At 41.9% G+C, this 24834-nt stretch overlaps 1 protein-coding gene across 4 annotated transcripts in view; it reads left to right on the top strand.

The window, feature by feature from the left end:
* The window catches only part of wdfy4 (WDFY family member 4), a 211162-nt gene that overhangs the window by 175411 nt on the left and 10917 nt on the right, over positions 1-24834 (top strand). For all 4 annotated transcript variants that reach the window (XM_014198725.2, XM_014198716.2, XM_014198734.2 and 1 more), the window contains exons 57-63: positions 4530-4754; positions 4921-5041; positions 17884-18041; positions 18222-18380; positions 18489-18668; positions 19532-19735; positions 20353-20443. In XM_014198725.2, the coding sequence (XP_014054200.2) occupies positions 4530-4754; positions 4921-5041; positions 17884-18041; positions 18222-18380; positions 18489-18668; positions 19532-19735; positions 20353-20443 (1138 nt within the window). The remainder of the gene's footprint in view (positions 1-4529; positions 4755-4920; positions 5042-17883; positions 18042-18221; positions 18381-18488; positions 18669-19531; positions 19736-20352; positions 20444-24834) is intronic.

The following is a 24834-nucleotide window of genomic DNA, read 5'->3' as shown; positions in this document are numbered from 1 at the left end:
TAAAGTTGCCATGAATACAAGAAGTACAGTAAGATGAAACATTTACTGTTAAATTTATATTTTTTGTATTTTTCACCTGAGAAACATTCCCACAAACACCCACAGTGCATCACCCCTGGAGAAGTTTAGGGGTTAAGTGCCTTTCTTGAGAGCACAATGGCTGAAGATAGCACAGGGATGGGGGATGTCGGTTCTTGTCATTCTAATTCTATATTTTTAGGACTGACTGCTCTCAGTGTGCTAGTGTTTTAGCTGTTATCCATCTTAGTGGAGACATCCCTTATTCTTTAGGCCCAGTCACTTCTTAACAATGTTAAAGAAAGGGGTAAACATTCATGCTGTCCCGTTAAGTTGGGCTCGGGGTTGAACCAGAAAGAGTGAAATTATTTTCTGCACTTAAATAGATAATCAGCTCTTGTTCTGCTCATCAAGAAATGCCTATTATAAATGGGTTAAAGGCTTGTTTTACTGTGTTTAAAACCACTGGCATTACAGGATAACAGGCTTTTCAGAGCCATTAAGAACACACACAATACACTCTCTCATAACTCTGTTACTACTGCCTGACACTCGGGATGAATGCCTGCTCTCTCTCTCTCTCTCTCTCTCTCTCTCTCTCTCTCTCTCTCTCTCTCTTCTATCTCTAGTTTTCTGCTATATTTCCTCCCCCTCCCCTCCACTCCAGGCCTGTATGGTCTTTATCAGTCTGTAATCTCATAAAATCTCATATTGCCTCCAATTCCCACCAAATTAGCTGTTTTAGCTGCATGTTTTTTCTTCCTGATATGCAAATGAACTCCATATGGAACAATATATGGAACAACATGAACAATAGAAAGCAGTTATGCGACTGAGATCTGTTGTTATTAAGGTCTCCTTAACGGAGACTTCTGGTCATAATGTTCACTATTTCTAATGTTCAAAACATGTCTCTAATTCAAGCTAATTCAAGGCAAATGATTCTGTGATTTGGTCGTGATGAGAGTATTAGCTCACAACATTTTCCTGCTCCTCACTTTTAAATGGACTTATGTAGGAAATCACACCTGTGTAATCTGATAGATACTGGGCTTTCTAATGAGTTTCTGTTTCCTTTTTCACACTTTGAGTTATAATTCAGAGGTTGTAAAAGGCTTAGATTTGTTTGTATCTCATACTGTTGCAGATTAATGATGGTTTTAGGGTTAACTCTCCTATTCCGAGTTTCTCCTGGTTTGTATGTGGCTAGAAGGTCCTCCTCGTACATTTTCATATATTCAACTATACTGTAAATGCCAGTCAACAAAGAATTGGATGTTTCTTGAGCGCATTTATATTACTGTGTGTGTCTGCATGTGTCTGTTTGTCTGTCCATCCATCCGTATGTTCATACAGTGGTTGCTCAACTAAAAGTTTTGAGATTATGCTGCGGGACATAGAGGTCATTTGTGGTTTAGTACGATACCCTGCGTCACTGCTTCATTACTCCAGACCACCGCAAGGGGGAGTTAGAGCACTGATTATTCTTTTGGTTCCCAAGCCTGAGAGCCATATAGATTGCAAAATAATTGGGAAGAGATTTTCAATGGCACGTTTTATGAATTGAAGCAACGTTTTCCGTTCCCCCTGAACAATAGTGTAAGAATTGCTTGTCCTCTGTCTTGCACGCACACCCAAAAAAAGACACTTATTTTTTTGTTTCTACTTGATTAGAACAAGCTGTTACTGGATTGTAGCGTATTACTTACTAAAACTGTTGTAACACTAAGGTTTTAATTCTAAGAGAAACGAAAATGACCTGGACCTGGATGCCATGTACAGTATTATAGTCTTTAAAAGGAAAAATATTACCACCGTCTCTTGCGCATGTCATTTTCCTTTTTATGATGCATTCTTATTTACAAAGCGATTATTATTAGATATTCTCACAGTGCACATTTGTAAACCCCAAACTCTAAAAGTAATTGGAAAGGTAGATGCAAATTATTTGTGACATTGTGGTTACAATAAAGAATGTAAACAAGATGCTGTTTTTATTTATACTAGTGATGGACAGCTGGAGGCATTTTGAAAACAGGTTTTCAAACACCTGTTTTTCACATGTACTGTAGCAAGTGTAGACTATCATGCAAACAATGTTTCCTATTAGCAGGACAATAGACTCTTCATAGCCCGGCTACTGTACGTGTGAAAATCCCCCAATTTACAATGTATTTGATGCTTAAGTACTCTAAAGTGTTACATTTCTAACTCAAGACCTCATGCAACCACAAAATATCGGAGAACCATATAGATTGCAAAATAGATGGGAAGAGATTCCAACTCACATGGTTTATGAATTGACACGCAACTCTTCATAGCCCAGCTGCTGTAGGTGCGAAAATCCCCCAACAGTTATTCATCAACATCTTTATGCTTTCATTAATAAAATAAAGAGAAAAAATACATTCAAAAAGCAGATGTTTATTTAAACTACATTGTAGCTGCACTTCCCCTCAGCGCCACGACCACAGGTCAAACCTTGCTGAGATGATCAATGTACTTGTTGCATTGTTGTATCGTCAATTTCTCAAGCCAAAACATCTTGATGGCCTTCACCAGTTGGTGCGGCAGGTAGCCTAGTGGTTAGAGCATTGGGCCAGTAACCAAAAAGTTGCTAGATTGAATCCCCGAGCTGACAAGGTAAAAATATGTCATTCTAACCCCTGAACAAGGCAGTTAACCCACTGTTCCTAGGCTGTCATTGTAAATAAGAATTTATTCTTAACTGACTTGCCTAGTTAAATAAAGATAAAATAAAACCAGTTCATCTTTGCTTGTACTGTAGGCTTGGCAGAGTTACAGACTCATGTTTTCAGTTGATGCCAAACAAGTTAGATTGGGTTTAAATCAGGAGACCTATACATGTAGAGATGAAATACATATTTTGAGATATACTGTAGGCCTATCGTAGGTGTTGTAGATCTTTTATTTATTTATTTATTTATAATTTACTACATAAAGTTCTACTTACTCTGCTGGCGTCTTGAGCCAGTTTATGCCCTCATTAGCAATGCAAACCCGGGCGGCAGTGTGTTTTGGGTCATTGTCTGCATTTGGAGAAGAAAAAAATACATTTAGCATAACAGCCAACATTAGGTACAATAATAGAAATATAAATGTTTAGTTATGTTTAGGCCTATGTAAATAGGCCTAAACATAACAAAATAATGCTATAAGTTGTCCTTCATCTGCTTGATGAAATTTTCCATCACCTCTGTGACAATGCTGCGGCCTGGTCCCTCTGCCTGTCTTTTCTTCAGTGTGCTGAAGTGCAGTAGCCTTCCAGATGACAAGTCCAAATCGAACAACTCAAGCTTCTTAGTAAAGGCCTCAAATTTCTCCACCATGTCCACGACTGTTTCCCTCTTCCTTGTAGCTGCAGATTTAACCTGTTTAAGTTACAGAATAGGTCCGCAAAAAAAGCTGTGTGTGCAGCTTGCTGTTAACGATTCAATGTTTCTGTGTCGGGCCTCTAAGGGGTGGGAAGACCATTGAAAGTTCTTTGCTTAGATTCATAATTCGTCTGAGATTGAATTATTTGCAAAAAGCAATATTTTCATTGCAAATAAGACACACTGGCTTGGCATTGGGAAAAGATGGAGAGATGAATGTGTACATTCTTCTCTGAAACTTAGATTTTCATTATCCACCTTTCTTCTTGATACTTTTTGATAGCAACATTTTATCTTGCTATCAAGCAAATTGTTCTGAACAAATGTGGATGGAAAGTAGTGTAGCCTACAGTAGTCTACGTAGACCTGTTTTTCCCCACCAATCAATGCACAAAGAAATAATAATAATTGAATAGAGACAATGATTTTATGAGCGTAATCAGATCAAAATGATTATCTTATTGTCACGGCATTATTATGCACTAATCATATGTGTTAAACATGTTACATTTGTAGTGTAGGCCAATTAATTGTGCTAATGTTATATACTTATTATGTTCTGGCCCGCCGTCATCCAAATGTTATAATAGAATTTGAAGCAATAGCCTACCGGGTAACTGTTTTAGCACCGTTTCACGCTGCTCTGAGACAAGCATGGGGACTGGTCTTGATAAATCAATGAGATTTTTATTTTCACTGAATCGCTGTTTGGGTATTGGTTAGCCTACAATTAGGGTGTGGAAACGGTCATGTTGTACAGTGCCAGGGTTTCGTTTTTCATTTTTCTTGGAATAGAAACACCATAATATTAATCAAACTTTTTAAGTTAAATTTAAAATCAATCCCATATACTATGTTCTTACAAAAAAGTTTTGAAATTCTCTAGTACAGCCAATATTACAAAAAGTAATGCTTCTCAAAAATGCCCTCTCGTGGTCAAACTAGCACTAACTAGCATTAATGGCAACAATGGCTGACAATTAAATAACGTGCCATAGAATTCTGAGGCAGCCCGCAAGGTGTGTTGCAGTATGACACAACTTTTACAGGAAGAACCACTGTATGTGGGTGCATGTGCGTTTGTGTTGTATCTTACTATTTTGCTCTGTCCCCCAGGCTCTGGAGTGTGAGTATGTTAGCTCCCACCTCCACCTGTGGATCGACCTGATCTTTGGGCACTGCCAGCAGGGACCAGCCGCTGTAGAGTCCCTCAACACATTCCACCCCTACTTCTACGCCCAGAGAGGGAAAGGGACAGGGGGGCAGGATGCACTCAGAGACCCCCTTATCAAGAGCACCATCCAGGGATACGTCAATAACTTTGGACAGGTTCCCAAACAGGTAGGAAGGAGAGAAGCCTTGACCATCTACCATTACACATATCTAGGAGTTACTGGTTGTAGAAATTGGGTATATTTCAGTTGGCTCTTGATTTGTGCCAGATTTAGCCAGTGATGGCCAAAGTGAGGGTTGTCTCTATGAATGACCTCTACCCTTTGACCCTCAGCTGTTCAACAAGCCCCACCCTCCTCGTGCCGGCTCCAAAAAGGAGGGATCAGCACCCGCCCAGCCAACTCCCTTTTTCTTCAGACTGGACAAGCTCAAACCCTCCGTTCAACCATTCAAAGGTAAAGTTTCAACTATAACACTATCATAACGTTACTCAAACACTCTGTACCACCCTCAACACTGTCTAGCACTATTCAATCCCACACAAACCGTATCCAAGCACTTCCCTAACAATACCCAAAAACAGTAGAATCAGGAGTGCTGTGCTTTCCTTATCTGACTTTATTGTCCCCGTGGAGAATTGTTTTTGCAGTACTATGTGGAAATCACAGAAGGCTGCTGAGAGGAGGACGTCTCATAATAATGAATGGAATGGTATCAAACCCATAGAAACCATGTGCTTGATGAGTTCGATTACCATTCCAAAAATTCAGTTCCAGCCATTGCTATGAGCCCGTCCTCCCCAATTAAGGTGCCACCAATCTCCTGTTGTGAATATTTAAAAGGCATTACAAAGAACTAGACTTGTATACAGAAGTGCGAGCGTATGCAGTGTGTGTACGCAAGAAAGACTCCTGTATTTAATCATTTTCATTCACCTTATTATTTCAAAATAACGTTTTTGTACCTCAATTATTTTATCTAACAGCGTTCCTCAATTATTTTATATGCTAGATGGGCCAGGTCCATAGGGAGCAATAGGAAGAGGTTGGCTAGACACTCTTCATAGGGTAATTTACCCAGACGGACTTAGAAACAGCACACACACACACAGATCTGCTACTACGGACCTACACTATGGAGATGGACCCACCAGCGAAGTCTTGCTTAATAATCGGAATAGCCATTCTGAAGGAGATGAGCTGAATGTGTGTGTATTTTGAGGCGATTCATACCTTCCTGCATATTACATCTCAGAGTGTTGTCTGACCAAGAAGCATGTAAAGATGAATAGAGAGAAAGATATTAAGGTGATATTATTAAGGGTAATGCTGAAACATTCTCCAGGCTCTTTCTGCTTCCTGGGGATTTCGAAGGTAAAGGTGGCGATAGGAAAATAAAGATTTTTCCCATCCAGGTTGGAGCAGATCAATTAAAGGCACAATCACAGGAAGCCAGATACACCTTTATAAGGATCAGGATGTTTGTGTATGTGTACCCCCTAGGGCAGGGTGGCAGTGTATGGTCTGCAATGCAATATGGGATATTAATTTAATTGAATGAAATTCAGCAGAAGTTGGGAAACTCTGTAATGTGATGGTTTTGAAGTAGGACAATTATTATTATTTTCCCAGGTAATTTGATCCATATACTTGGTGGTAGGTGGCAGAGAATAAGTGTAGCCGATACTACGCCACCTAAGTTTACTAAGGAACTCTTTCCATAAAAATATATCACACAGATACAAACAATCTGGTGGGAGCTTGCAACCTGGTTCACACAGACTGGAGGCTGAGACTGAAATAACGTGAGGAGATTTTATGGAGTTTTTATTTTTTTACCTTTATTTAACTAGGCAGGTCAGTTAAGAACAAAGTCTTATTTTCAATGACGGTGGCCTACGAACAGTGGGTTAACTGCCTTGTTCAGGGGCAGAACAACATATTTTACCTTGTCAGCTCGGGGATTCGATCTTGCAACCTTTCGGTTATTAGTCCAACCTCTAACCAATAGGTTACCTGCCGCCCGTAACGAGTTCTAGGGGAGTCGTATAAAGGCCACTCGTAACATCCATATAACTGCAAGACAGAGAAAACTGGTGACAGTATGATTGTCTGAATCACTGAATAACTCGGTCTATCAGTCTATATTATATCGTCAGGAATAACAGAAATTCAACCGGCTCAAGGACTAAACTTACTCAAATCAAAATGGTGCCAATACTAAAGAAAAAACTTTTCAAATCAATAGCTAAATTTAAACTAATGTTATTTGCGTAACCCTGGTTCTGATAATATGTGTGAGGTATCTCACTATGGGGATTTGCTTTAGTGGATTCTCTAACTGAAGTACCAATCACAGTCTGTTGGAGACAGACTGGTCATTCTCTATCATGCCTCTCTTCATTGCGCTCTAGCGAGCAAGGAAACACAGTGAAATATCTCACTCATATTATCATAGAACCATGGTTATGCAAGTAAACCTACGTTCTTTTTAAAATATATTGTTTCGATATCTCACTATGGGGATATAGACTACCCGTATCGAGACATGCTCTCCAAAGCCAGACTATTTCCAACACTATCACCCTTCAGAAGCTCTGACACTAAGGAAGTATGCACCAACAAAAGTGCAGGGAGAGGTGCAGGTAAAAACCTCATAAATGTATCAGGTGTGGTTCAAATAGCCATAGTGAAAATCTATTGTTGAAGGAGATGCTTTTGGACCAGCGGAGGCTGCTGAGGTGAGGACGGCTCATAATAATGGAACGGAATGAATGGAATGCCATCAACACATGGAAAGCATGTGGACTGATATGTTGTGCAGCTCACTCGCTTGCAGGCGGTAAAGCGGCACAGAAGGAGAGGTATTACCTCTCCGCACTTTCCAACAGCTGTCAGGAAGCCTCAAGCACAATAGAAAATTCCCAAGACTGGGCTAAAGGCCTGGAGACTAGGCACCTGGAGACTAGGCGCAAGCGATGCGCATACTCTATCAACGACATGCGCAGACCAGCTGGCTGGAGTGTTTACAAACATATTCAATCTCTCCCTATCCCAGTCTTCTGTCCCCACATGATTCAATATGTCCACCATTGTTCCTGTACCCATGAAAGCAAAGGTAACTGAACTAAATGACTATCGCCCAGTAGCACTCACTTCTGTCATCATGAAGTGCTTTGAGAGGCTAGTTAAGGATCATATCACCTCTACCTTACCTGATACTCTAGACCCACTTTAATGTGCATATAGCCCCAATAGATCCACAGACGATGCAATTGTCACCATAATGCACACTGCCGTATCCCATCTGGACAAGAGGAATACCTATGTAAGAATGCTGGTCATTGACTATAGCTCAGCATTCAATACCATAGTACCCTCCAAGCTCATCATTAAGCTTGGGGCCCTGAGTCTGAACCCTGCCCTGTGCAACTGGGTCCTGGACTTCCTGACGGGCCAGCCCCAGGTGGGGAAGGTAGGAAACAACACCCCCACTTCGCTGATCCTTAACACAGGGACCCCACAAGGGTGCGTGCTCAGCCCCCTCCTGTACTCCTTGCTCACCCATGACTGCGTGGCCACGCATGCCTCCATTTCAATCATTACATTTGCAGACGACACAACAGTTGTAGGCCTGATTACCAACAATGACGAGAAAGACTATAGAGAGGAGGTGAGGACCCTGGCGGAGTGGTGCCAGGAAAATAACCTCTCCCTCGACGTCAACAAAATGAAAGAGCTGATCGTGGACTTCAGGAAACAGCAGAGAGAGCAGTGGAGAAGGTGAAAAGCTTCAAGTTCCTCGGCACACAGAGAGTGTGGTGAAGAAGGCGCAACAGCATCTCTTCAACCTCAGGAGGCTGAAGAAATTTGGCTTGGCCCCTAAGATCCTCAAACTTTAACAGATGCACAATTGAGAGCATCCTGTCGAGCTGTATCTCCACCTGGTACGGCAACAGCACTGCTCACAACCGCAGGGCTCTCCAGAGGGTGGTGCGGTCTCCCCAACACATCACCGGGGGCGCACTGCCTGCCCTCCAGGACAACTACAGCACCCGATGTCACAGGACGGCCGACAAGATCATCAAGGACATCAACCACCTGAGCCACGTCCTGTTCACCCTGCTACCATCCATAAGGCGAGGTCAGTACAGATGAATCAAAGCTGGGACCAAGAGACTAAAAAACAGCTTCTATCACAAGGAAATCAGACTATAGCCATTGACTATAGTCAATAGCCATCACTAGCCTGCACCTTAGAGGCTCCTGCCCAATATACATTGACATGGAATCACTGGTCACTTTATAAATGGAACACTAGTCACTGTAATAATGTTTACATACTGCTTTACTCATTTCAAATGTATATACTGTATTCTATTCTACTGTATTTTAGTCAATGCCACGTCCACATTGCTCGTCCTAATATTTATATATTTCTTAACTCCGTTCTTTTACTTTAGACTTGTGTGTATTGTTGTGAATTGTTAGATATTACTGCACTGTTGGAGCTAGGAACACAAGCATCTCACTACACCTGCAGTAACATCTGCTAAATATGTGTATGTGACCAATACAATTTCATGTGATTTGATATAACCATACTGTGTAACTATCAGAGCCTGCATGACAGGCCAAGATAGTGGTTTAAACGGACTTTGGCAGAAATGATCTATTCAGGTCATATCACCTCTTAGAAATCCTGTCTTAGGTCAGTTAGGATCACCACTTTATTTTAAGAATGTGAAATGTCAGAATAATAGTAGAGAGAATGATTTACTTCAGCTTTTATTTCTTTCATCACATTCCCAGTGGGTCAGAAGTTTACATACACTCAATTAGTATTTGGTAACATTGCCTTTAAATTGTTTAACTTGGGTCAAACGTTTTGGGTAACCTTCCACAAGCTTCCCACAATAAGTTGGGAGAATTTTGGCCCATTCCTCCTGACAGAGTTGGTGTAACTGAGTCAGGTTTCTAAGCCTCCTTGCTCGCACACACGTTTTCAGTTCTGCACACAATTTTTCTATAGGTTTGAGGTCAGGGCTTTGTGATGGCCACTCCAAAACCTTGACTTTGTTGTCCTTAAGCCATTTTGCCACAACTTTGGAAGTATGCTTGGGGTCATTGTCCATTTAGAAGACCCATTTGCGACCAAGCTTTAACTTCCTGACTGATGTCTTGAGATGTTGCTTCAATATTTCCACATACTTTTCCCTCTCATGATGCCATCTATTTTGTGAAGTGCACCAGTCCCTCCTGCAGCAAAGCACCTCCACAACATGATGCTGCAAACCCCATGCTTCACGGTTGGAATGGTGTTCTTCGGCTTGAAAGCCTCCCCCTTTTTCCTCCAAACATAACAATGGTCATAATGGTCAAACAGTTCTATTTTTGTTTCTTTAGACCAGAAGACATTTCTTCAAAAAGTACGATCTTTGTCCCCATGTGCAGTTGCAAACCGTAGTCTGGCTTTTTTATGGTGGTTTTGGAGCAGTGGCTTCTTCCTTGCTGAGCGGCCTTTCAGGTTATGTCGATATAGGACTTGTTTTACTGTGAACATAGACATTTCTATACCTGTTTCCTCCAGAATCTTCATAAGGTCCTTTGCTGCTGTTCTTGGATTGATTTGCACTTTTCACACCAAAGTACGTTCATCTCTAGGAGACAGAACGTGCCTCCTTCCTGAGTGGTATGATGGCTGCGTGGTCCCATGGTGTTTATACTTGCGTACTATTGTTTGTGCAGATGAACGTGGTAGCTGCAGGCATTTGGAAATTGCTCCCAAGGATGAACCAGACTTGTGGAGGTCTACAATTGGCTGATTTCTTTTGAGTTTCCCATGATGTCAAGCAAAGAGGCACTGTGTTTGAAGGTAGGCCTTGAAATACATCCACAGGTAGACCTCCAATTGACTCAATTTATGTCGATTAGCTTATCAGAAACTTCTAAAGCCATGACATCATTTTCTGGAATTTTCCAAGCTGTTTAAAGCCACAGTCAACTTAGTGTATGTATACTTCTGACCCACTGGAATTGTGATACAGTGAATCATAAGTAAAATAATCTGTCTGTTAACAATTGTTGGAAAAATTACTTGTGTCATACACAAAGTAGATGTCCTAACCAACTTGCCCGAACTATAGTTTGTTAACAAGAAATTTGTGTGGTTGAAAAACGAGTTTTAATGACTCCAACCTAAGTGTATGTAAACGTCCGACTGTATGTGGCATTGTGTTGTGTGACAAAACTGCACATTTTAGAGTGGCCTTTTATTGTCCAGGTGCACCTGTGTAATGATCATGCTGTTTAATTAGCTTCTTAATATGCGACACCTGTCAGGTGGATGGATTATCTTGGCAAAGGAGAAATGCTCACTAACAGGGATATAAACAAATTTGTGCACAAAATGTGAGAGAAATAATATTTTTGGGCGCATGGACATTTCTGGGATCTTTTATTTCAGCTCATGAAACATGGGACCAACCCTTTACATGTACCGTTTATGTTTTGTTCAGTATATTTAGCAGTCTTGTGGCTTGGGGATAGAATCTGTTCAGAAGCCTTTTGGTCCCAGACTTAGCGCTCCGGTACCGTTTACTGTGCGGTAGCAAAAGGAACAGTATATAACATGGGTGGCTGATGTCTTTGAAAATGTTTAGGGCCTTCCTCTGACACCATCTGGTATAGAGGTCCTGGACGACAGGGAGTCCGGCCCCAGTGATGTACTGGGCCGTGCGCACTACCCTTTGTAGCGCCTTGCGGTCGGATGACGAGCAGCTGCCATACCAAGTGGTGATGAAGCCAGTCAAGATGCTCTCAATGGTGCAGCTGTATAACTTTTTGAGGATCTAAAGGGCCCATGCCACTTTTTTTCAGGTAGAGGGAGAAGAGGCATAGTTGTGCCCACTTCATGACTGTGTTGTTGTGTTTGGACCATGATAGGTCCTTAGGTATGTAGGGGGTAGATCAGCTATAATTTTGCAGATTGATAAAAGTCACAATCTGTAATTGTCTGCATCATTTCCAATCCCACAGATATATTATTTTGGAAATATATATTATTTGAAATATATATTTCCTTTGTTATTTTCACCTAACCCTACCACCCCTACCCTAATTGGAGTAAACTAATGTACAACAATACTTCTATTTCTAGCTTATTCATACTATATACATTTTACGGACACAGTATATTTTACATTAGATATCTTTTGTTTGTTTTTAGTCCAAGCATTCAGCTACCCTCAACCCATCCCATTTATCTATGAAGAACATCCAGTTTTAATTTCTAGCTGCCATATATTTTTCCACTGTGCTGTGCTGAAGCTTTCTATTCTCATAGTTTCTACAGATTGTAAATCACCCAGCATTTCTATTTGCAGAGTCAGCTTCAAGTAACTGTTTTTCAGCAATTCCCGAACCTGCGACCAAAAACAAGCTACATATGGGCAGTACCAAAACAAGTGATTTAATAATTCTGTCTCTTTGCAGCAGTATACAGTACCAGTCAAAAGTTTGGACACGCCTTCTCATTCAAGGGTTTTTCTACATCGTAGAATAATAGTGAAGACATCAAAACTATGAAATAACACATATGGAATCATGTAGTAACCAAAAAAAAAAGTGTAAAACCTCTTGAAGCGCTGATCCCGTAATCGGGATCAACATCCAGCGAAAAATCAGAGCGCCATATTCATAACCAAATCTAATAATTTCTGATTCTCAAACATAGGACTATTTTACACCGTTTTATAGATACACTTCTCCTGAATCGAACCACGTTGTCCAATTTCAAAAAGGCTTTACAGCGAAAGCAAAACATTACATTATGTTAGGAGAGTACATCGTCAAAATAGCCACACCGCCATTTTCCAACCAACCACATGCATCACAAATAACCAAAACACAGCTAAATGAACCACTAACCTTTGACAATCTTCATCAGATGACACTCCTAGGACATGATGTTACACAATACATGCATTCTTTTGTTCGATAAAGTTCATATTTATATATAAAAACAGCATTTTACCGCGTGATGTTCAGAAAATATTTTCCCTCAAATGCATCCGGTGATCAGCGCTACAATTTACTAAATTACTATTCAAAAACATTTTTAAAATGTAATATTGTCATTCAAAGAATTATAGATTAACATCTCGTGAATGCAACCGCATTGCCAGATTTAAAAATAACTTTACTGGGAAATCACACTTTGCAATAAACGATGTGCTATGCTCAGAAAAATAGGCTAGGCGATACAGGTTAGCGCCATCTTGGAACCATCTAAAATCAAATATACTATTGTAAATATTCCCTTACCTTTGATTATCTGCATCAGAAGGCATTTCCAGGAATCCCAGGTCCACAACAAATGTAGTTTTGTTCGAAAAAGTTAAGCATTTATGTCCCAATAGCTCCTTCTTGTTAGCGCGTTCCGAAGGCAACTCAAAATGTACTGAAGTGCGCGGGACTTGTCGTCACGAGTGTGCAAAAAAAATATATTTCCGTTTGTTCAAACATGTCAAACGTTGTATAACATAAATCTTTAGGGCCTTTTTCAATCAGAGTTTCAATAATATTCAAGGCGGACGATTGCATTGTCTTACTAAACATTTCGGAACGAAAGGGTAACCACGGGCGCCCGCGTCATAGTAGTAATGGCCCTCCCCCTATGACCAACTTTCCAGGCCTCTCGTTCGGTCAGTTTCTACCGGAGAAGACTCAAACCACTTTGTAAAGACTGTTGACATCTAGTGGAAGCCTTAGGAAGTGCTAAATGAATCCTAACTCACGGTGTGTTTCATAGGCAAAGACTTGAAAGTGATTCCACGAATCAGAATTCCACTTCCTGTTAGGATCTGTCTCGGGGTTTTGACTGCCATATGAGTTCTGTTATACTCACAGACACCATTCAAACAGTTTTAGAAACTTTAGAGTGTTTTCTATCCAAATCTAGTAATTATATGCATATGCTAGTTACTGGGCAGGAGTAGTAACTAGATTAAATCGGGTACGTTTTAACAGGTTAACCTTTCTAGCGCAGGCGTTCCGCTAGCGACCCACCTCGACAACATCCGGTGAAATTGCAGAGCACGAAATTCAAATGACAGAAATATAAAGATTTAACATTCATGAAAATACAACTGTTATACATCAAAATAAAGCTTAACTTCTTGTTAATCCAGCTGCGTTTGAGTAGGAGGCCGTTTAAAATGGGCACGTATTTTTTTCAAAATTCGCTGTAGCGCCCCCTATCCTTAACGTGCGTCAAGAGGTTTTAATAAACAAATCAAAATATATTTTATATGAGATTCTTCAAAGTAGCTTTACCTGGAACACTTTTCCAACAGTCTTGAAGGAGTTCCCACATATGCTGAGCACTTGTTGGCTGCTTTTCCTTCACTCTGCGGTCCAACTCATCCCAAAGCAATTGAGTTGAGGTCGGGTGATTGTGGCGGGCAGGTCATCTGATGCATCACTCCATCACTCTCCACTAATATGCCCAATCTCTTATTGCCTGAGTGTGACTCCCTCCCCATGGGTTACTGCAGGCAGTGTTGCCAGCACTGCCACTACCTGGGTGGGGGTACTCCACTGGAATTCCCACCGGCTAGGTACAAGGTCATCAAGGTTCTCATTAGCAGCTTTGAGAAAATCCTTGAATATTATGCTCAGCCTTCCGGGGGCTTTGGTTTTTGGACCTATCCTGCCAGGCAGGCTCAGACTCTTGAGGGGCTGGTGCTGCTTTAGTGGGTCTCTGCATTCACCTTTCTGTCATGGCTGCATAGCCCTATAAAACAGACAAGGACTTCTACTTAGTGGTTGGGTCACGCAAGTGGGTGTCTAGGATATGATATGACAAAAATAAACAAACTGTACAGTTGTATTTTTATTTGAAAATGTATGTTCCATATCAGCACAAAAATGAAGACTCTCGCTCTGTCACAACTCCTGCTCTCAGACACACATGGGCTCTGGCATTTGCAACCATGTTCCTTACTCAAAACACACAGCCATCCCATCTTCCAACACACCTGCTTCACCTTCTTTCTTACGCATGTCACACTTCTGCCGCATGGCAACGACAGAGTGCCCAGACAACTCCTTGGGTGTCACGGGGGCATCCAGGGGTTAGACAGGCTAAACTGAAGTGCCCTCCCACTAACACCAGGCTCATGGTTCAACCATAACCTTGGATGGCGCTATGGGAAGCACGGCAGTTAAGGTCTGTAATCATATGGATCTCATCCATGTTGGGTTGAGGTGGTCAGGCAGAGATGGCTCCACCGAAAAAGTGTAAAAACCCAGATTTCTCCATTCCTACTATGTCCAGGAAAGTGGCGCCCTTACCTGGATCTTGCTGGAGAGGGCCTTGTACCATGAGCTCTTGTCCTCCCTGAGACAAGCTGGTATCTTGGGAAGCAGTTGCATGACAGGGGCTGAACCGAATGGAAGTCTCTTCCCATTGTACAGATTCACAAGCAGCAGCGTTTCTGCTGCTTGTGGACTGACTTCCATGGAGAGATCTGGGAAGAACATAACTTGCTGATTCTTGTAGAGTACTCTCCCTTTCACCCTGGCTGCATTCACCACGCGCATCTTATCTTTATAGTTTAAGAACTTCATTTTCAGAGCCCTCAGGGGTGCGTTGGGGTCGTATCGTGGGCCAGAATTCCGATGAGCTCTCTCAATGATAAAAGTAGAGCGGAGTGGCTCCATCTCCAGAGCCTCGGGAAGCCACCGCTCTAGGAATGAGCAAGCATAGCTCCCCTCAGCGCCTTCAGGGAGATGTACTAGTCTCAAGTTCGATCTCCTGCTGCGGCCCTCCAAATCAACTAGTTTAGAGGTAAGCGATTCAACCTTTTCCTCAAGAGTGATGGTCGTTGCCTGCAGGGCTATAACGTTGTCTTCGGTTCCAGAGATGCGTACCTTAGCCTGAGAGATTTGCCCAGCACATTCTTTGACTTCATTTTTAACATTGTCCACTGCAGACAGTACATTTTCAAATTTGATATAGAATTATACATTAATATCTTTGATGGCCTTGAGGATTTCGGAGCTAACGGCACTGCAAGTGTTTATCCATTCAGTCCTGCTTCCACCACTAGCACATGAAGCTAGCACGGCATCTTCCTCCTCAGACTATAAAATCATTAAGTCTGGCTTTTTGGTGTGACTTTTCTTTGTCGGCATTGTGGGTTTTGGAAGCTAATAATCTATTACTGCATTTCCTGGTACATTAAGCTTAAACCTCCTGTTGTGTTCCTTTCATGTTAATTAATTCTGTGTTCCCGGTCCAAAATGACCACCCCATTATAGCTGATTATAAATCCACAATAATACATATATTATCGCCTAATGTTGTGTTAGATCTTTTTATGAACTTAAGTTCTTGTGAACATTACACATTTTGAACTTCTATTTGCTATTCATGGCCTGTAAGCCTCTGTCACGTTCTTGAAAATGATCGGACCAAGGCACAGCATGAGTATAGTTCCACATATTTATTTAAGTGAAACTAACAAAACAAAACGTACAAAGACGGTGATGACGTAGTGCCCAAACACACTAACAATCAATCAATATCCCACAAAACACAGGTGGGGAAATAGCTACCTAAATATGATCCCCAATCAGAGGCAACGATAAACAGCTGCCTCTAATTAGGAACCATATTAGCACCAACATAGAAATAGACATACTAGATCACCCCCTAGTCACGCCCTGACCTACTACACCATAGAGAACCAAGGGCTCTCTATGGTCAGGGCGTGACAGCCCCATTGACATGAGCTCATACAACTCGTTTTTGAGTAAAAAAAAGCATAATGTATGGATTATTTTGACTATAACAAATATTCAGATGAAACATATTGTGCTATTTATCACAGACTACTTTGTGTCAAAGTTTAACAAGGTCTTTCTCCTCCTCACCAGTGTCATGATCAAAGATATGATTAAGAGCCTCACATACAGTATATCGGTTGGTCATTGTGAGCAAGGCCTCAAAAAAGCTTTATATACCAGAGCTGCAAGAAAAGTTCTATATATTATTGAAACAATGTTGCGAGTGTTTGTGAGAATGCCAACAGGTGTGGTTCCCATAGGGGAAATATTCTATTGGGGAAAGGTTCCCGTGGAGGTTGCCATGGAAACCAAAAAGGGGATTTTAATTTTAATTTTTACCTTTATTTAACCAGGTAAGCCAGTTGAGAACAAGTTCTCATTTACAACTGCGACCTGGACAAGATAAAGCAAAGCAGTTGACACAAACAATATAGAGTTACACATGGGATAAACAAACGTACAGTCAATAACACAATAGAAAAATCTATATACAGTGTGTGCAAATGTAGTAAGATTAGGGCGGTAAGGCAATAAATAGGCCATAGTGGCGAAATAATTACAATTTAGCAATTAAACACTGAAGTGATAGATGTGCAGAAGATGAATGTGCAAGTAGAGATACTGGGGTGCAAAGGAGCAAAATCATAAATAACAATATGGGGATAAGGTAGTTGGGTGGGCTATTTACAGATGGGCTGTGTACAGGTGCAGGTGTGTGTACAGGAGTGAGGTGTGTTTGTGTGTGCTCAAACACACATGCATGTGGGGGTCTGGGAAAGGGAGAGTATCCATCTGATGAATGGGCATGTACCTGCATTTATTATTTTTTTTAACTAATTGTAGTCCCTTTTTAATCCATATGACATGGGCTTACTGGCAGACAAAGTTTATTTGTATCCATCTCATATCATCATAGTCTCGGTTTAGATAGTAGATGCTTTTGTACTCTCTCTACTTTTTGTTTTCCTACATACCAGAGTTGCTTTCAAAAAAAAAATCTATATACATTTTAAGGAACTTTCAGATTTTTTATTGAACAAATAGAGAGAAGTTAGGTCAAATCTGGACTTTGACACATGTCGAAACCATAGATATGTGTGCCCAGGCTGCGGCATTACCGCTAGTCCAGGCAGGCTACCAGAGTTGCTTTCTGATTTCTTTATTTTCTGTTGCCTGACCCAGTAGGCCAGATAGTTTTTGGGGACAGAGAGGTTCTTATCTTAGAGAACAACAAACCTGTCCTACGTCCCTCTATTCTCTCCATCTTTTCCTCTCCTCACCCTTTCCCTCTCGTCTCTTCCTCTCCCCCAGAGCTCCTTCGTGGTGCATTAGGCCAGGTGGTTTGTGTGAATAAAGAGGACCTGGACTTCTTTTACCTCCTTCTATTCATATCTCGATCTCTTCTTCTCCTCACCCTTTCCCTCTTTTCTCTTCCTCCCCTTCAGAGCTCCTTCGTGGTCCAGTAGGCCAAGTGGTTTGTGTGGACAAAGAGGTTTTGGTCGTAGAGAAGAACAGACTACTGATCCCTCCTCTGTGGAATGTCTACTTCTCCTGGGGCTTCCCTGATAACTCCTGCTCCTTCGGACACTACACCACTGAGAAAGTATGTACACTATGGAGACCTTTTATTCACTTACTCACACTAACAAAGGTTAAATTAGATATCTATCCATCCATCCATCATGAGGTAGCAACATGACATGAAGCTTTAAAGTTGGCCAAACCATTTCCAACATAGACAATGGGTAACATTTGTGTGTGTATTTCTATTTCCCTCTCCTAGACCTTTGCTGTATGCGAGAGTGTGTGTGACTGGGGGGAGATGCTGTGTGCAGCGTGTCCCAACCAAGCTACCATAGTCACTGCTGGGACCAGTTCAGTGGTGTGTGTGTGGGATGTTTCCATCAGCAAGGACAAACTCACTCACATGAAACTCAGACAGGTGTGTGTGATGTGGTGTGAGTGTGATGTGGTATGAGTATGTATCTAGCCCAATACACAGTAAAATGTGTGTGTGTTTGATAAAGTGAATCTCATATTGGTCTCCCAGGCGCTGTATGGTCATACCGATGCAGTAACGTGTCTGGCGGTGTCTGGCGTTCATGGAGTGATAGCCAGCGGTTCTCGTGACCTCACCTGTATACTGTGGGACCTTGAGGAACTCAACTACATCACTCAGCTACCTGGACACAAGGCTAGCATCACAGCACTTGCTATCAATGACCTCACGGTGAGTCTACACTTTCTTTTACCTCTTTCACATCATTATCTCGCTCTCTCCCTCTCTCTTTTTTCTCTCTTTTTTCTCCCCTCACAAGGCCAGAATCCATGTGCTAACTATCAACAACATCTGAGAGTTGACCTCTTTCTATACCTCCTTTTGTATCCGTCTATCGCTTTTCTTTCCACTTTCTATTTCTCTCTTTAGTGGGATCCTGTTGGATCCTGCCTGCTGACTGATAAACATGTAAAAAAAAAAGTACCACACAAGTACATAGGGACCATCATCGTTTAGCCAGTCTATTGCACGAGCATTCCTGGAACTCAGAATGAGGGAGGGAGGATTCCCTTTTCTGGCTGCACACACATCCTCTACTATTCTCGGTGCTCATAGGCCTACCATGTGTGTGGTCACTGATAGAGACACGTTTCCGTTCATTCCCTCATTTGTTTGTATTTGTATTTATTATGGATCCCCGTTAGCTGCTGCTTCCAATACATTCACAGATTTCACAACACACTCTGTGCCCTCAGGTCCCTACTCCACCACTACCAAATATCTACATGACTAAATCCATGTGTATGTAGAGTGCGTATGTCATCATATGTATGTGTGTGTGTGCATGTGTCTGTGCCAATGTTTGTGTTGCTTCACAGTTCCGCTGTTCCATAAGGTGTTTTTTTAATCTGTTTTTAAAATCTAATTTTACTGCTTGCGACAGTTACTTGATGTGGAATAGAGTCCCATGTAGTCATGGTTCTATGTAGTATTGTGTGCCTCCCATAGTCTGTTCTGCACTTGGGGATTTGTTGCGTGGCCAACCCCTTTTACCTGTGTATGTGTGTATGTTAACCCTCTCCTCTCTCCTTCAGGGTGAGATAGCATCGTGTGCAGGGCCGGTCCTGTACCTGTGGAGTATGAAGGGTCAGTTACTCACCTGGCTCGACACATCCTGTGGCTCTGATGTCACTTCCTGCAGCTCAGGTGGGGACATCCTGTCTGTCTGCTTCACTCAGAGACACGAGTGGGATCCACGAAACGTTATAGTCACTGGCTGTGCTGACGGGATAGTGAGGGTAAGAGAGTGAGAGTGTGTGTTTGCTAGTTCTTATTCGACAACTGTGTATGTGTGTCTTGCCTACTACTTACTAAAACTACCTAATGTGTACTAATCATACTAAATACTATTTAGAACTTACTGTTTAGTAGAAATGTATGCAGTAAGCATCAAATATCAACATACTAGGCTAACCCATAATGACAATGCGTCATATAATGCAAAATTGCATTGTTTCCTACCATTCGTTAATTTTGTACAATGGGTCCCCTTATTTGATTATCAGCTAATTATCAGCTTTTGTCAAACACAAGTGGGTTTGAACATACTTTTTTTTCTCACTAGTGTGCAGCGGATTCTACTAAATGAAAGGCAGAGATGAGTTTGACATCCTGGCATTTAAAGCATATCTAATTTTTGAGATTTCATATACTATAAAACCTTATATTATCGCACAGCTCATCAGCCTACTACTTGGAACACAAGTACGAGTATTCGGACCCGGCCTGATTGTTTGTGTGTGTGTGCATGCGCATCAGGGTGTTGTGGGAAGTTTACGTGTGTATGCACGTGCCTATGTGCATGTGTGTCTGTGTTTAATGCGTTCAGTTATGTTGGATTGTTTGTGTGTAACAGATCTGGAGGACGGAGTACACTAGAACATCACCTGATCCTCCACAGCAGCCCACATCCCCAGGACAGGATGAGCCTGCAATGAACATAGACGGTAATGCTAATGCTAATTTCATGCTAATAACAACAAGACATAAATATTCCTCAAATGAGAAGAATATGATTTTTTTAAAACACTTCTGGTTCATAATCAAATAAGTGCTTTTACACTCCCCCACATATTCATTTGGACAGTGAAGCTAAAACTTTTAATTTGGCTCTATACTTGAGGTCAAATGTTTCATATGAGGCGACAGAACAGAATGTCACATTTTATTCGAGGGTATTTTTATACATATCTGTTTTAGCGTTTTTAAAAATAAAGCACTTTATGTATCTAGTACCCCCATTTGAAGGTGTCATAAGAATTTGGACAACTCACTTAAAAGGGCTCTATTTTCGGCTGGTACTAGTGTCAAACACACGTTAGTTTGCATTTCGTCATGTAGAAACTGGCGCACTGCCATTTTTCAGCACTAACACTATGTTTGGCAATATACCTGTCTAACATCAGTTCGCTTGCGCTGAGGTGGGAGGGATGGCACTATTTGAAGTGTGTCCTTTAAAACAAGAGCAAAAGTGACAATTTCATGTAGCGCTAATGGGAAGTTTTAAGACACACAAAAAGCAGGTCTTAACGGTATCGCAGTTTATAAATGGATGGATTTTGAGAGCGGAAGTGCAGCCTATCCAGCCATGACGCACAGTGCCCATGGAAGGAGAGATGTGCCCTTTGTGCCTGTGAATCTCGTTTTTAGAAAACATTAAAAAAATATTGGTTTCCCCCATTTTGTTTAATTTGAGTAAAAACAAAGCATTGCATAGGTGCATCTATTTTATCCTTGCCATAAACCAAAAGTAGACTAAGAATAAAGGGGTTTTAAATGGTCTACTGAGGGTGCTTTTTAAATGGTCTACTAAGAGATTTTTGCCCTCTTGCTTTTTCATTATTTACAATTCACATACCTGTATTTTGCTTGTTCACGTAGGCTATCCATCCACACTTTCAAAGAGCGCCCCTCGTCCGATTACCAGTCCAAACTATTCAGTCCTCCTATGATGCCATTTTTTTGAGAATCTGCCTTGCACATAGGCAACGATGCAATTGACAGGAGCCTAGTATTTTGTAAAGACGTTTGAATTTTATGCATTTTTATGCATTTTTATGCATTTATGCATGATTTCGTCCCACCTACGTAACAGCCAGTGAAATCCCGTGGCGCGTTATTCAAATACCTTAGAAATGCTATTACTTCAATTTCTCAAAAATATGACTATTTTACACCATTTTAAAGACAAGACTCTCGTTAATCTAACCACACTGTCCGATTTCAAAAAGGCTTTACAACGAAAGCAAAACATTAGATTATGTCAGCAGAGTACCCAGCCAGAAATAATCAGACACCCATTTTTCAAGCTAGCATATAATGTCACAAAAACCCAGAAGACAGCTAAATGCAGCACTAACCTTTGATGATCTTCATCAGATGACAACCCTAGGACATTATGTTATACAATACATGCATGTTTTGTTCAATCAAGTTCATATTTATATCAAAAAACAGCTTTTTACATTAGCATGTGATGTTCAGAACTACCATACCCCCCGCAAACTTCCGGTGAATTTACAAAAAAATTTACTAAATTACTCACGATAAACGTTCACAAAAAGCATAACAACTATTTAAAGAATTATAGATACAGAACTCCTCTATGCACTCGATATGTCCGATTTTAAAATAGCTTTTCGGTGAAAGCACATTTTGCAATATTCTAAGTAGATAGCCCGGCATCACAGGGCTAGCTATTTAGACACCCAGCAAGTTTAGCCTTCACCAAACTCCGATTTACTATTAGAAAAGTTTGATTACCTTTGGTGTTCTTCGTCAGAATGCACTCCCAGGACTTCTACTTCAATAACAAATGTTGGTTTGGTCCCAAATAATCCATAGTTGTATCCAAACAGCGGCGTTTTGTTCGTGCGTTCCAGACACTATCCCAAAGGGTAAAGAAGGGTGACGAGCACGGCGCATTTCGTGACAAAAAAATTCTTAGTGAATTTAATCTTGCTTATTGACTATGTTTGCCTCGTCCTATGTTCAGACTGCAATTTACAGTCGGCCTAGCCCCTATATCAGTGTGAACGCTATAGCATATGTTTAACAATGGATTTCCATATTGAAGCAATTACAACAATGTGGACTGCAAATAGTCTGGATAGCAATTTGACTAGATGTTCATGAGTCTTGTGGCTTGGGGGTAGAAGCTGTTTAGAAGCCTCTTGGACCTAGACTTGGTGTTCCGGTACCGCTTGCCGTGCAGTAGCAGAGAGAACAGTCTATGACTGGGGTGGCTAGAGTCTTTGACACCGCCTAGTATAGAGGTCCTGGATGGCAGGAAGCTTGGCCCCAGTTATGTACTGGGCCGGTCGCACTACCCTATGGAGTGCCTTGCGGTTGGAGAAAGAGCAGTTGCCATACCAGGCAGTGATACAACCAGTCAGGATGCTCTCAATGGTGCAGCTGTAGAATCGTTAGAGGATCTGAGGACCCATGCCAAATCTTTTCAGTCTCCTGAGGGGGAATAGGTGTTGTCGTGCCCTCTTCACAACTGTCTTGGTGTGCTTGGACCATGTTAGTTTGTTGTTGATGTGGACACCAAGGAATTTGAAGCTCTCAAACTGCTTGACTGCAGCCCCGTCGATGTAGTCCACAATCATCTCCGTTGTCTTGATTACATTGAGGGAGAGGTTGTTATCCTGGCACCACACGGCCAGGTCTCTGACCGCCTCCCTATAGGCTGTCTCGTTGTTGTCTGTGATCAGGCCTACCACTGTTGTGTCATCGTCAAATTTAATGATGGGTTGGAATCGTGGCAGTGCAGTCATGAGCGAACAGGGAGTACAGGAGGGGACTGAGCACGCACCCCTGGGGGGCTACTGTGTTGAGGATCAGCATGGTGGATGTGTTGTTACCTACCCTTACCACCTGGGGCGGTCCGTCAGGAAGTCCAGGATCCAGTTGCAGAGGTAGGTGTTTAGTCCCAGGGTCCTTAGCTTATTGATGAGCTTTGAGGGCACTATGGTGTTGAACGCTCAGCTGTAGTCAATGAATGGCATTCTCACATAGGTGTTCCTTCGTCCAAGTGGGAAAGGGCAGTGTGGAGTGCAATGGCGATTGCATCATCTGTGGATCTGTTCGGGAGGTATGCAAATTGGAGTGGGTCTAGGGTTTCTGGGATGATGGTGTTAATGTGAGCCATGACCTGCCTTTCAAGGCACTTCATGGCTACAGACGTGAGTGCTACGGGTCGGTAGTCATTTAGGCAGGTTACCTTAGTGTTTTTGGGCACAAGGACTATGGTGGTCTGCTTAAAACATGTTGGTATTACAGACTCGGAAAAGGGAGAGGTTGAAAATGCCAGTTGGTCAGTGCATGCTCGCAGTACACGTCCTGGTAATCCGTCTGGCCCTGCGGCCTTGTGAATGTTGACCTTTTTAGAGGTCTTACTCACATCGGCTGTGGAGAGCGTGATCACACAGTCTTCCGGAACAGCTGGTGCTCTCATGTACTGTATGTTTCAGTGTTATTTTCCTCGATGCGAGCATCAAAGCAGTTTAGGTCATCTGGTAGGCTCGTGTCTGCGGGAAGCTCTCGGCTGTGCTTCCCTTTGTAGTCTGTAATGGTTTGCAAGCCCTGCCACATCCGACGAGCGTCAGAGCTGGTGTAGTACGATTCAATCTCAGTCCTGTATTGAAGCTTTGCCTGTTTGATGGTTCGTTGGAGGGGATAACGGGATTTCTTATAAGCTTTCGGGTTAGAATCCCACTCCTTGAAAGTGGTAGCTCTAGCCTTTAGCTCAGTGCGGATGCTGCCTGTAATCCATGGCTTCTGGTTGGGGTATGTACGTTCGGTCACTGTGGGGATGATGTCATTGATGCACTTATTGATGAACCCATTGACAGATGTGGCGTACACCTCAATGCCATTGGAGGAAACCCTGGAACATATTCCAGTCTATGCTATCAAAACAGTCCTGTAGCTTAGCATCTGCTTCATCTGACCACTTTTTTATTGATCTTGTCACTGGTGCTTCCTGCTTTAATTTTGCTTGTAAGCAGGAATCAGGAGGATAGAATTTTGATCAGATTTGCCAAATGGAGGGCGAGGGAGAGCTTGTATGCATCTCTGTGTGTGGAGTATAGGTGGTCCAGAGTTATTTTTGCTCTGGTTGCACATTTAACATGCTGATAGAAATTTGGTAAAACAGATTTAAGTTTCCCTGCATTAAAGTCCCTGGCTACTAGGAGCGACGACTCTGGGTGAGCATTTTCTTGTTTGCTTATGGCGGAATACAGCTCATTCAGTGCTGTCTTAGTGCCAGCCTCTGACTGTGGTGGTATGTAAACAGCTATAAAGAATACAGATGAAAACCCTCTCGGTAGGT

Source organism: Salmo salar, chromosome ssa01 (genome assembly GCF_905237065.1).
Source record: "Salmo salar chromosome ssa01, Ssal_v3.1, whole genome shotgun sequence".
Taxonomy (NCBI): Eukaryota; Metazoa; Chordata; class Actinopteri; order Salmoniformes; family Salmonidae; genus Salmo; species Salmo salar.
Note: the sequence above shows the minus strand (reverse complement) of the source record. Positions and strands in the feature narration are given on the sequence as shown.